Raw genomic sequence first — 13030 nt, 5'->3', positions numbered from 1 at the left:
AGGTGCCTGCAGCTAAATTGAGCTAATACAATTATATTATAATTATTAGTAGTATTGTTAACATGAAAACAAACTACAAAATTAAGTCATGTCATGCATACAATTGTTGATTCATGTTAATCTCAACATTCAATCACAGCAAAAAAAACTTTAAAAAATGTATACGTAAAGAAAAGGGGGGGGGGGGGGGGGGTATAGAGGTTATATAACAGGTTAAAAGCTCTAAGCTTTTGCTACAGATATAGGCCTATACTAGGGATAGCCTAAATCATGGATGTTCTCATGAATCCCATATCTTGTGAGTATGAAAGTGCAAAAATGATATAATTGCAGTGGCAGAGACACATTTCTTTTTAACCTAATCCTCTTGACAGGTTGCAGTCAGGGTATTGAGGCAGGTCAGCCAGGTGTACAGCATACTGGGACTGCCAGTCCCTGCGAAACACGGCCCTGAGCTGGCCATGCAGACTGTCTGTGCTCCACAGCGGCTCATGGGAAACCACCAGGCCCACTCCAGCTGTGGTGGAGAAGTAGTCCTCTGACCAGTTAGAGGTCCCTGGAGAACGCAAGTAAATCATTAGCCTTTTTATCAGTAAACAACACACCGATGTGTACATTCCTGTATGAAACGTAAACCTGTAGAACCTCTCGATTTGTAGAAAAAAATAAACATATAACCACTTAAATTCCATAAAATAAAAAATAACCAATCTAGAAGCTCACAATTGTGAGCTTGTACATTTAAAGATATATATATTTTGTGTGGCTTTTTCTGCCTTTATCGATAGGTTGAAAGTAATCTGACAGGAAATGGGGCGAGAGATGGGGGGGAAGACACGCGGCAAAGGCCGCCGGGATTGGGAGTCGAACCCGCGGCACGCCGTCAGGCTGGCTCAGCAGCCTAGGTGCCCAGACGGTTGAGCTTTATGTTTTACATTTTGACACATTTTTATCCAATCCCGCTCTCAAATCCACCTACCAATATATGCTTCTTTATCAGTCACCATGTATTTATTGTGGTTGACTCTGGAATGGGGGATGCCAGACTGATTTCCAACAGGCACAACGTACATTTTCTGAAAGAGTAAAAGAAAGAGTAAATATCATGAACCCTAAAGGTTCAATATAGGATCAACAAATGGCATTGTTAATAGTCACATAAGTAGAGTGCAGAGAGAACAATGTAGTGCTTCAAAGAAACTAGGATATCAAACCTTGCACCTGTGACCTGTCTAATCTAAATAACATACTTTATGGTCAATACAAAAATCAAAATAACAAAAAAAGACATATATCTGCAGGAATGAGGGGGGTGCTAGGGGTGAGGTGGAGTCTGGTGGAGTCTGAACTCTGAAGAGGTAATGAAGTATAATGAAAATATTCTTAATACAGCACATGTACACTCGTCTCACTATTTGGATACTGATGTTCTGGCGTGGGGAATCCATTGAGGTTAGAGACTGAAGGAAGGGCAGCATGGCCGGGTCAGAGTCCCGTCCACAGCTCATCAGCATTCGGATCTTAACGTTCCGATCGAACGCAGCCCTTCTGATGGCGTTGTCGATGACCGGCCAATATCTAATGAAGAACAAGGACTAAGTGGTACACAAGATCTCCGTGGAAACAGATCAGACACTAGTCATGATTATTTTTAAACGTCAGTGAATTTTTGACCTTTTCTTTTAATGCTGTTGGAAAACCCCGTCTCCCCCAAGTTTCTCTTACACACTGTAGAAGCCAGGAAATCATGTATACCTTTATCTTTTTAATATAGATTCTGTTTGTCCCTTTGTTCGAACTCTTTATTTTTCTTGAAAGTCATTGGTTTAGATTGTATTTATATTGTATTTATATTTTTCATTCACAGAGTTGACACAGTGGTCTAAACTTGATGATGGATGACGTCGCTGTCAGTCACCAATGGGCTCTGTGAAAAGTGATGTTTGGTCAAGTGTATTGATGATATTGTACTGTATGATGAGTTTCTTTTTCTTTAAGTTAAAAGCAAGTAAAAAGCAAGTTAAAAGGTGGTCCTGTTGGGACTTGTTTACCTGCGAGGCTTTTCAAACCGCGTTGTAGGGAAATACTCCATGACAGCAACATGTATGAATTGTTGAGCCCCCGAGATGATGGAGAGAATAGCCTCCAGGTCCTGGGTTCTAGATGAAGGGCAAAATGCTCGCGGAGAACCCTGAGAAAGATACAGAAGGATGTCCCAAAACAATGTACAAGGAATACGAAAATTAGCTTTAAACTGCCCCCAAAATGTATTTGGGGGCTGTAATAGATTTGTTTACATTGGTAAAGTTTCTGAAGATTGAAGTAAAATACTGTCGACCTACAGTATATTTTGATTTGTGATGGGATAAGAACGTTGCTCATTATAACTCTAAAAAAAAAACTATGGATAGGGATGTTGTTATTTCGAATGGAAACTATGTCCCAATCCCTAGCATTACCAGTACAGTACTAATCACTTGTTATGCCAAATTTATGTTCTGTCCAACTGTGTCCGTGTCACACATAAAATAGGACATAAATATAAGCTCACAACGCATTGCATCTGCAACACGTTGTGAACATATAGATCAGCTATTTCCAGCCCATGACACTGTCCTACGACAAAGTATGAATTGGGCTTTGCCTTTAAGAATGTTGCGTACAGACTGAATGAATGGCAAGTTCACATTGAGCTCCGTCCCCACTGCATGGGAACTCACTCACCGAGAGGTAAATTCGACTGGAAACATTTTGAGCTTTCACCACTAGGGGGTGGTGTATGTTGATGGCTGTGTCATATTCTGAGGGCCAGGGGTCAGGTAAAGAGCTGTTGGGTTGTCCCATCGCCCAGTAAGACTCAAAGATCTTATGGAGGTCCTCTGCCAAACTAGTGCAGTTGTAGATGACCACTCCCAATTCCTTTACCTGGAATGGAAATTCAAAAAGCTTTGTCATGTCTGAAGCCTCAAGCCTGGTAGAACAACTACAAATATAGTGTTTATCAACACAATACAAATCTACAAAGTAACTAGTAACTAAAGTTTTCGAATAATTATAGTAGTGGGGTAAAAGTACAATGTTTGCCTGCTCTGAGATGTAATGGAGTAGAAGTAAAAGTATAGAAAATTGGAAGTACTCTAGTAAAGTAAAAATAATAATACAAAAATCAATTGTACAGTACTTATAGTAAATACTTAGTTACTATACACCACTGCAGGGTTAGATCACTGTCACCTGAGTGAGAGATCTCCAGTCCATGTTGGCACTTCCAACAAATAGATGCTTCCTGTCAACAATCCAGAACTTGCTATGCAGGACACCCTTTGTAAGGCGCCCAAAGTTCACCTCCTTTACCTGGACTCCTACAAAACAAAACAACAAAAGATAGCTGAATTGTGGAGACAGAGGGTCATTTTCTGATTAAAATATCCATTAGAAGCTCTGAGATCGACCTAGACCAGTGGTTCTTCACTGGATAGAAGTTAGTCAAATGACTGAATGTATAATCTAACAACAAATTTCTTCTCTTACGGGGGTCCCTGGAACAAAATCCTTTCAATGTGGGTCTGAGGCCTAATGTGTTATCAATTTGATGGTTGTTGACATGAGAATGTTTGAGAACCACTGGCATAGTCATATAGACAAGTAAGACGCGCGAACGCGGGAAGCGAACGCAGCTCTTAAATTGCAAAAACAACAATTAGAATAAATTACGTAATTATTTAAGGTTTTTTTTAAGTTCTCTTTTTTTTGTGTTTTTTAAGATTATTTTTGTTAAGTTAAGTTTTTTTTTAAGTTAAGTTTTTTTTAAAGTTTTTCCTTTTAACGTTTTTCGTTTTAAGTTAAGTTTTTTTTTTAAGTTAAGTTTTTTTTTAAGTTAAGTTTTTTTTTTAAGTTAAGTTTTTTTTAAGTTAAGTTTTGTGTGTGTGTGTGTGTGTGTGCGTGTGTGCGTGCGTGCGTGATACAGCTGCGCCCTCTGGTGGTGGGCGGGTGGTGTTACAGCGTGACACACAGACAGACAGACAGACAGACAGACAGACAGACAGACATGATCTGCTGGGTCTCATAGTAAATGCTCACTGCGTTCGCAACAACACTGTAGCTAAAACACCTACTGTATGCACTTAGGGCCGATTCATACTCCTATTTTACCGCTGTTTCGGCGCTGTAGTGCCGAAATGATTTCGGCTCGTCAGAAATTTTCAGTAGCACCGAAGAGCCGACTTCAGGACGGTACCCGCCCCCCCGAACCTCAAATGACGTCACATTGTAGGCTCTACAGCGTCGAACCGACTTTTATTCGGCTCTAAAATAGGAGTATGAATCGGCCCTTACTGTATGCAGGTATAATCTAACCCAGCTGAAGATATTGATTTCTTAGTTTACAAACCTTTCCGTTTCAGGATTTCCAAATCTGTGGAGTTTGTACGAATGCTCGGCACGCTTGTGACCAACCGCACTGACACGTTCCTGGATGGCAACGCCTCCAACTGCTCCAGAATACCCTTCCCCTGTCAATAACAATAAAACTCAACCACTTAGTTTCAACCTGGCATCACCGTTTTGGACATGTCATTTCGGGAACAGTTTCTAAATTAGCGAAAATAGCAGATCTACAAATTATGCGTTTATAAATGGTGCATTTATATAGTGCTTTTATCCAAAGCGCTTTATAAATGCATGGATTACATTCACCCATTCACAAACAAATTCATACATCGATGGCAGAGGGAACCATGCAAGGGACCAACCTTACCTGCACATTGGGAGCAATTAGGAGTCTATAGTCTAGAGTCTTGCTCAAGGACACTTCGACACTAATTCTGGGGGAGCTCGGGATCGAACTGGGAACCTCACGGTTTTCCCCATCCGTCGTTCTACCGGCCACTCTACCCCTGAGCCACTGCCGCCCCAGACAAGATGCATCATATAAAGTGGCCAGTAGGCCTATAGTCTAACGCTTTTTTTAATTTAAGGGGTGATTTGATTTCTAATGTTTCCATGTTGCTTTCTCATTTGAGACAACTCACAGGTGTATCAGAGGAGGAGTTGACATTGACATCTTCACCAGTTAAAGTCCAGTAGAAAGAGGACACTTCCACTTGTTCAGTCGCCATGGAGAGTAAATCCTTCCAGGCTTGCTCCAGAGGAATGCCGACAGTCACATTGGCATCATATTGCACATACAGAGGAATGCTCTCCACAAGGGTCATTCTAGGGATACAAAATGGCACCTGCTGAATGAACTGTGAGAAGTACTTTGCATCACCCCGGTTATAGTGTGTGGTTCTCAAACATTTTCAAGTCAAAGGACCCCCAAATTGATATGTATTTAGCCGCAGACCCCCGTCTGAAAAGGTTTTGTGCCAGGGAACCCCCAGAAGAGAAGATTTATGTAAAGAAAAAAAAATGATTCAACATTTTCAAAAACGGCAGATGTACAAGCTTGTAGATCTGTAGATCTGCTATTTTTGAATAACCAACATAGCCTATAAATTGATAAAGTGGATAGAATGATTGTGATTAACTATATGTTATTATCTGTGATTTATATTATTATACTTAACAGTAACACTAGTCTGCACTGTACCGTCAAAATCACCAACAAAACAAAGAGCTTCTTCTAATGAACATGCACAGTACATACAGGGTTTAAACGGAGGCGATTCTGTCTGACCTGCATTGGTCGTTAGAAACATTGCTTCCATCAGGCCCAGTGTGCTGAATGGGTCTCTCAGTTTCCACTTTGTCTCTCTCCAGTACAGCAATAGCCAGGACTATACCCAGTGCAGTCAAACAGAGTAAAGCTACAACTATAGTCACAACACTCCTGGATCCCTACAGTAGGAGCAGAGAAAAACAAATGTTGTTGCAGAGTAAAGTCAATGACAAGTGAAGCAGTGATACATTAGTTGTTACTGTGAAGTTATTACTAAAAGGTGTATTCCTACCTATTTATTTGAAACATAGTCATGCAGTGTGATACGGAGATGACACCTACCTTTTTATTTGAAACATAATTGTCATGCAGAGAGTGATACGGAGATGACATTTTCCCTTCTGGTTATTCCTGAACAATAAAAATTGTTCTGATAACAGGCTTCTGATATGGTTGTTTTCAACTGAGGATCTCTGATAACAGTTTCTATTTAGCCTCAAATGAAACTTAAGTGATACTAACGTGATGTGATACTAGAGTGGTACTAAAGTGAGGTACAGTATGTTAATATAGTAAATGCATTCAAGACTGGGTTCCCTTTTATGTTTTCAGTTCTCGTTTTAAACATGAAACTAAACAATGGCGTTCCAGCAGCTGCCGACTAACAATAGATTCAGGCGTCAGACAGTAGATTAATAACGATTGCATTTATTAGAAAAATTGAATCAACTCATTTATTCCACAAACTACATGTACAGTATATCCAGTCAAAAAATGTTTTATCAACATCGAACACAGAACATTAGAAGAATCTGTGTGAGGTGCAAAGCTCAAGGACAAAAGAAACAACAAATGAAATAAGGCTATGAAACATACAAATATACATACATTCATAGAAACATTGAACTTACATGGAGTAAAGCAAAGGAGGAAAGTCTTAAGCCAGATTTATAACTCGTCTAGCACAGGTGTTGTGGCACCATCATACAATGTATAAAATAGGGCTTAAGGCTTAAGCTGTTAAATTAACAATACATTTATATATATATATATATATATCCCAGAAATAGCTAGCAGCAGCACTTTGAGAAACAGTAGTCCAAATGTACGTAAACAAGCATTGTACTTTGCTATAGCAAAAGATTCTGTGGCACTGAGAGGATGTCCAAATTACAATCAAATCTGTAGTGTGTGTATAGCATGGAAACATGCAAAGACTGCAACCCTCAACAGCACGACATGTTTACAACGACCCTGTCTGCAATAAAAGCAGCACGTGTTTGAGGGGAAACTGTTGTACTACATTAGTGCAAAATACAATGTGGTGAGAGGTAATATTTCAAAAACAATATATTAAGGTGAAAGAAGAAATGTTACATACGAATGGTTTACAAATAGGTGGAAATGACAGATGACAGATGTAGCCCCATTACTAATAGTTTAAGATAGAATTAAACCATTACCGACTCAATAAAAGCCCTTATGACAGCAATAATGTTTTGTGTTGTTTATTGTCCTATAAAGTGAACCGGAGTGTATCTAAAATAGGGACCACACGTACATCTCAAAGGGAAACTTAACCGATATAGGCTGGTGGTATTGTGCCGAGCCACATCCTTGTCACATTAGAACGATAATCATATACCGGCCAATGGAGCATAAAGCTATGCTCCATCATACAAGCTCACAACGCGCTGCATTGTGAACTTGTAGATCTGCTATAACAAAACCGTTGTAAATTGGGCTTCAGTTTCTCTTTAAAATGATTCCGATCTGTGGATGTCAGCAATTGTGCAGCTGCACACCATAGGCATAGAAAAGGCATACCAAATCACTTTAGACACACATAAAACATACACTTCCAAAATAGTATAAATACTGTACTGTAGGAGGAATGCTTGAACACTTGACTGGTTTTGTTGTACACAAGGTGGTAAGAGTTACTCTCTAGCAATGCTTATGCATCAGTGGTTCAGCAGTTTGGCAGACCAAAAAACAGCATCAAGTTAAAATAAATAAGCATTTTGAATGACAAGACAGCATGCAAAAAGGCCAGAGTTTTGACTGGGCTTGCTGTACTGCGACGGTAAAATTCATCTTTGATAGTGAAATATCTTTATGTTGCATCAACCTTCCCTGAATTTGAATGGCTTGTATCATGTTCCCAGTGTCCAGGAAGTGATGACAGCAGTGTCCAAGTGACTGTAACACCTTTTATATGTGTTATCAATACGCTTTCATCTCACAGAGCGATACTACATCATGGAACCATTTTGTTTGTTGACTGGCGTCACTGTGAGAAGAAAGGTCAGTGGTAAAAGGTGAATGGTGTTGTATTCTGTAGTGGATGCCTGGATGGTTTAAACTTTTATTATTCTTTGTTGCTTAAAATTCTGTTTCTTGCCGTTTGCTTTTGTCTGATGAGCTGCAGAAGCTATTGGACGAGTGGTCATATCTCCAAACAGGACTCTGCATGAGCTAATCTGCACGCATTGATATCATTACTAGTGTAGCCCATACCACCTAGTATAAAAAAGCCCACAGTAACTATTTAATTAACAGCCACCAGCAAGTTTATGGCTTATGTTAGTTTATGTTAGCTTGTAGAGATGTTTTTGTTGTTTAACATCTGGCACCTCACACTTTGCATTTCTTCAGTGAAATATTTAGAATGGCCTCCATTACCACATTTGAGTTTAATGTTACAGATGTTGTGCTCTTCTGTTGGGAGTAAAAAACATTTACCATTATTACATTATAAACATGTTGTTTTCAGAATCTCACATTCCATCCAAACTTCTTTTTTTTTAAGCTAGAGTAGGAGGAAATATGTAGTGTCACAGTAGATATGGTTGTAAAGCACATTTGTATTATAATGGCATGTGTCTACTGGCAATACAATATTTGATTTCTGGCACACCATCTCTGCAGACTGTCCCAAAGCCACGTTGGCTAAGGCTTTAATGTCTGATGAGAGATGATTAATTCTGTCAAAGAGTCATACTTTGCCTCTTAACCACTTAAACATGGAAGAGCTGATCCTACAAGCTCACATGATGTGCTGTGACTGAGCTTGTAGATCTGCTATTTCTTATATAGGGCTTAGGTGGTTAAATACCACATTGCTCGGCACTAATGAAAAACATTTTTGACATTCTTTATATTCCACAGAGGGAAAAGTGGTCAACAATGAAATTTGACATAATTCTAGGGGTGCAAATACACAGTACAATCAGATCTGCAAGGTTTTCCTGCAGACAAAATAAAATCTCATTTAATTAACCACTTCCTCAAAACGTGATTTGTCGTCAATACAAAACAATCTTATCTTAGTTTATTAGAATAGCTCTAAAAAGTGACCCATTGTGCCTGAGTTGATTACACTGAATTTTAATTTAAATCCTACTCATTATATTGTGCTCTAAACATAATCAACATTGGTCATATCATTGGCAAATTAGCACGTCAATCAAAGACATGCACAAAAATCAAGTATAGCCCTGACACCTTTTGAAGGTGAATTGGAGGTATAGTGGCGTCAATGTGTGCTCTAACCATTAACCTCACATTTAGACAAGGCAGAGCTTCTTGGACAAATGTTTAACCACATTAACCCTGGGCATCTACACTTTACAAAATATAAAAACAAAAAGTTAAATCGTTTTTTTCAATTTTCAAAAACTGCAGATCAAGCTCACACAGATCTGCTGTTTTGACTGTTTGTCGCACGACAAAGTAGTACATAGGGCTTAAGTGGTTAACGCAGGACTTTGCATTGGACCAGTGGATACACAGCGATGTCTTTTAGTGCGCATAGTGCAGTAGTTTACTGTATGTGTGTCGACGTGTGCTGTAGACTGCGGTTATATTTTGGTCTCGCTTCCACTTCCCCATTTAATTCAGGTGGGAACGACCCGGCACCTGGCGCTGTGACAGCAGATGAACACCGCTGAGGGAAACGCGTGTGTTGTTGCAGTGTGCGTGTGGCCGACCTCAGACCAAGTGTCCAAAACCATGTCTGACGTCATCTGGCGCCACCGTCCTCGACCTTTCGCCGGGCCTGGGGCCGCCGCCGCCGCCTCGATGGGAGGTGGAGGGGACCGTCCTCCGGTCTCCTCTGACGGGGGGTCTGGACGGTCGCACCCCCGCTGTGGAAGTGACCACGGGAGCTGAGGAGGGCTTGGCGGGTTCAGCCTGGCCACTGGGCCCCATGATGGTGTTGATGACTGATGAGGACAAAAACACAAAGCGTGAGCTCAGCTCACCAGTTGAGGAAGACAAGCTACTGTATGTGCAGACAGAGGAGGTGAAGATACAGCTTTATTAGAGTTCTCTTTAACGGACTCACCCTCAAGCTGTGTTTGTACTCTTCTGAGCTCTTTTAGGATCGATGCAATTTCCTGAAATACAGAAGTCATGACCTTTAGGTGAAATAGACTTCTATTAAAGTTGAGAAGAGGGATGTCTGGGAGGGTATGGTTACCGCGGCGCCCGGTATTATAGTTAGCTAAAACTAAAAAGGGGGATTTTCTGAAACTGAAACTCTATACTTTGTTGACCGGAGACCCCTATGAGTCTGTACATAGCCCGCTCCTTTGTTCCGTTTTCACTAAATATCTTCATTGGAAATAGGTAATCTACAAAATTGACAAAAAAGCAAGTGATTCTTAAAACTAAAAACGACCAAAGCCAGCAAATGGTGATTTTTTTCCCCCATACTACCACAGCATTTTAATGTCACGTGCACGCACATTGCAATGCAATGTGCTGTGATAATCTGACATATGTACATGGCCTGAAGCTCAAATCATGCATTTTAAAGCTCCAGCCATGCACACTAGTGACTTTCAATTCCATTTTGGAGCCTCAAAGTTAAATTATACACAATGCTATAAATACTTGGGCTTTTATTTAGATGAGCATATGCATTTCATAAAAGGAACAACTGTATTGATGGAATCAGCAAATAGAGCACTAGGGGGGGTCATAGCTAAAACCAAGAACCTGAGGGATATTGGTTTCTCTACCTACTCCAAACTATACCAGGCTTGTGTATGTCCAGTGCTGGATTATGTAGCAGGAGTGTGGGGATTCAAACAATACCCCAAAAGTGAGACCGTGCATAATAGAGCAATGCGATATTTCCTGGGGGTACACAAATTCACGCCAACCCTGGCCATCCAAGGAGATACGGGATGGGAGCCCAATGACGTACGGTGGAGTGTACACATGGTACGTCTGTGGAACAGAATACTGGAGTTAAACTCTAACAGAATTGTAAGAAGGATTCTTGAGTGGGATATCTTGATCAAGGGCACTTGGTCTACGGACATGTACGACATTCTTACGAGAGCGGGTTATGAAGACCATTATTATAATAAACAACAAATAGAGGTTAAGGTAATAAAATAAATTATTTTTCAAAATGTAAAGGATAGATGGGCACTGGACATATGGTGTAAACCAAAGCTCCGCACATACTGTGAGATCAAACATGTCTACGAGACAGAAAACTATGTACAGTATAATCTGTCAAAAAAGAAACGATCCTTGTGTGCCCAAATTAGAGCTGGCATACTTGGTCTGCATATTGAGACAGGTAGATATGTAGGTACGGTGGAGGAGGATAGACTATGTAGTCTGTGTGATCTAAATGAAATCGAAAATGAAATGCATTTTGTTTTTTATTGTCCTTTCTACAACTCTATTAGGGAAAGACTTTTTATTAAGATAGACCCATACCATGAATTTGTATGGTTGGAGGACTTCGAGAGACTGAGGCGCCTGTTTCAAAAGTACAACTTTTCATTTGCCTCATTCCTTGAAAAGGCCTGGTCAATGAGGAGGAGGGCCATTTACATGTAAAATGGCCTTATTTTCGTTTTGTTTTGTTTTGTTTTGTTTTTTTAATAATATACAAATATGTATGAACAGGAAGGACTGTAGTGTCAGTTGTATCCAATGTAATCTGTAAAATGTGTCATATAATCCCATATGGGATGAGCCAAAGTGGCATGACACGCAAATAAATATTTCATTCATTCATATAGGCTTCATGACACTTGGCCGTTCTGATATTGGATGACAAAAATACAACATATTGTGCAGTCCTTGTCGCTGCATTAGCGACCCCTGCTGGCTGGTCAGAGGACCTGTTCAGCAGGGAGGGGAAGGGGGGGGATATAGTGTGACCCTTGGACAGGAACCAGCAATGCATTCGGAAATGTGCTCTGAGAATCTGCAATGGTCTGACCGGAGAGCACCTGGGGTCTCAGCATTCTCAGAGGTCATTTCCAAATGCACCCACAGACAGGATGCGAGTCTGTTAGTTCTGATTGAGAAGTGTGTGACTGTGCCCACTTCGGAGACCCATCTTTCGTACTAATGACGGTGGGATTGGCCATCTTGTTAAATTAAAGGATCTTTGGTTACGGTGATGTGGTTTTCAATTCCCTCCCCAAACACTAAACTGGGGAAAATATAAAGTAGATGCACCAACGGACCTTGTTTGACGTTTGGAGTATAGGGACATGGCTGTCGGCATTGACCTTTGCCTCAATCTTTTCCCAGACATCCATCTTGTCCTGGAACATCACCCTGTGAGCACAAAGCCAGGTCATGTTAAGTACAGTAGCTACAGCAGGAAGCCGCTTTAGTAAAGCAAACTGAAGGGTAGCTTAGCAGAAATAAATACAGGCAAAGCCATGCAAGAATAAACTGTAGCTAGCAGCTACGTAGATCATATAACATGGGAAGTGTTCATGGACTCACGGCTCATTAGCCTAGCTGTGAGACTGTGTGCTATAGCTCAAATTATACTTCGTTGTGTACTTAGTTTGAAATCTTGCCTAATGTAAATCGCTCTGGATTAAGAGCGTCTGCTAAATGCCTAAATTGTAAATTGTGTGGTGTTCTGCACCAAAAATAGCTTACATGTGCTATATTATTCTGTGTGCAACATCCGTGCAAAACTAAGTATAAATCAGACATAAGCCACTCAGTTACAGATGAACAAAGTTAAAATGACTACTGTGGGCAATTACGGGTATTGGTTATAATACAAGATACGTTTGTTATCAAATTGTAAATAGGCTCAGGATTGAAGGGTATTTATTTATGTTAAGGCTACAATCTACAAGTTGTATGTCCTCTCACGATGGAGAGATTTATGGTAACATCCCTTATTCGAACCCTGGTATACTCCCATGGTTATATCAGTGGAGCGATTAGGTCTTTGAGCATCAGGCAGGGCTACTTGTCAACAGAACAGATACTTTAGGATCGGCATTTTGTTAGACCATCAACAACCACTGCAGATGTTATAGTTATATTATATTAAATGATACTTGTATTCATTAAAATATGTGTGAG

At 40.3% G+C, this 13030-nt stretch overlaps 2 protein-coding genes across 5 annotated transcripts in view; both read right to left on the bottom strand.

Moving 5' to 3' along the window:
• Positions 1 to 275: 275 nt before the first annotated feature.
• On the bottom strand, positions 276 to 5213 carry pld4 (phospholipase D family member 4; the record flags this gene model as incomplete). Its single annotated transcript, XM_079527523.1, has 8 exons — positions 276 to 556; positions 980 to 1076; positions 1413 to 1578; positions 2052 to 2191; positions 2725 to 2925; positions 3235 to 3362; positions 4391 to 4511; positions 5031 to 5213. The coding sequence occupies 8 exons, from the start codon at positions 5211 to 5213 to the stop codon at positions 354 to 356; spliced, it is 1239 nt and encodes a 412-aa protein (XP_079383649.1). The 3' UTR covers positions 276 to 353.
• Positions 5214 to 6351: 1138 nt separating this feature from the next.
• The window catches only part of LOC306942162 (centrosomal protein of 170 kDa protein B-like), a 30983-nt gene continuing 24304 nt past the window's right edge, over positions 6352 to 13030 (bottom strand). For all 4 annotated transcript variants that reach the window (XM_079527908.1, XM_079527910.1, XM_079527909.1 and 1 more), the window contains 3 exons: positions 12163 to 12256; positions 10008 to 10059; positions 6352 to 9885 (listed from right to left, as the gene is read on the bottom strand). In XM_079527908.1, coding sequence (XP_079384034.1) covers positions 9653 to 9885; positions 10008 to 10059; positions 12163 to 12256 — 379 coding nt within the window. In that variant the 3' untranslated portion in view covers positions 6352 to 9652. The remainder of the gene's footprint in view (positions 9886 to 10007; positions 10060 to 12162; positions 12257 to 13030) is intronic.

Source organism: Electrona antarctica (assembly GCF_951216825.1).
Source record: "Electrona antarctica genome assembly, chromosome: 18".
Classification (NCBI taxonomy): domain Eukaryota; kingdom Metazoa; phylum Chordata; class Actinopteri; order Myctophiformes; family Myctophidae; genus Electrona; species Electrona antarctica.
This window is presented reverse-complemented; position numbering and strand designations above follow the sequence as displayed.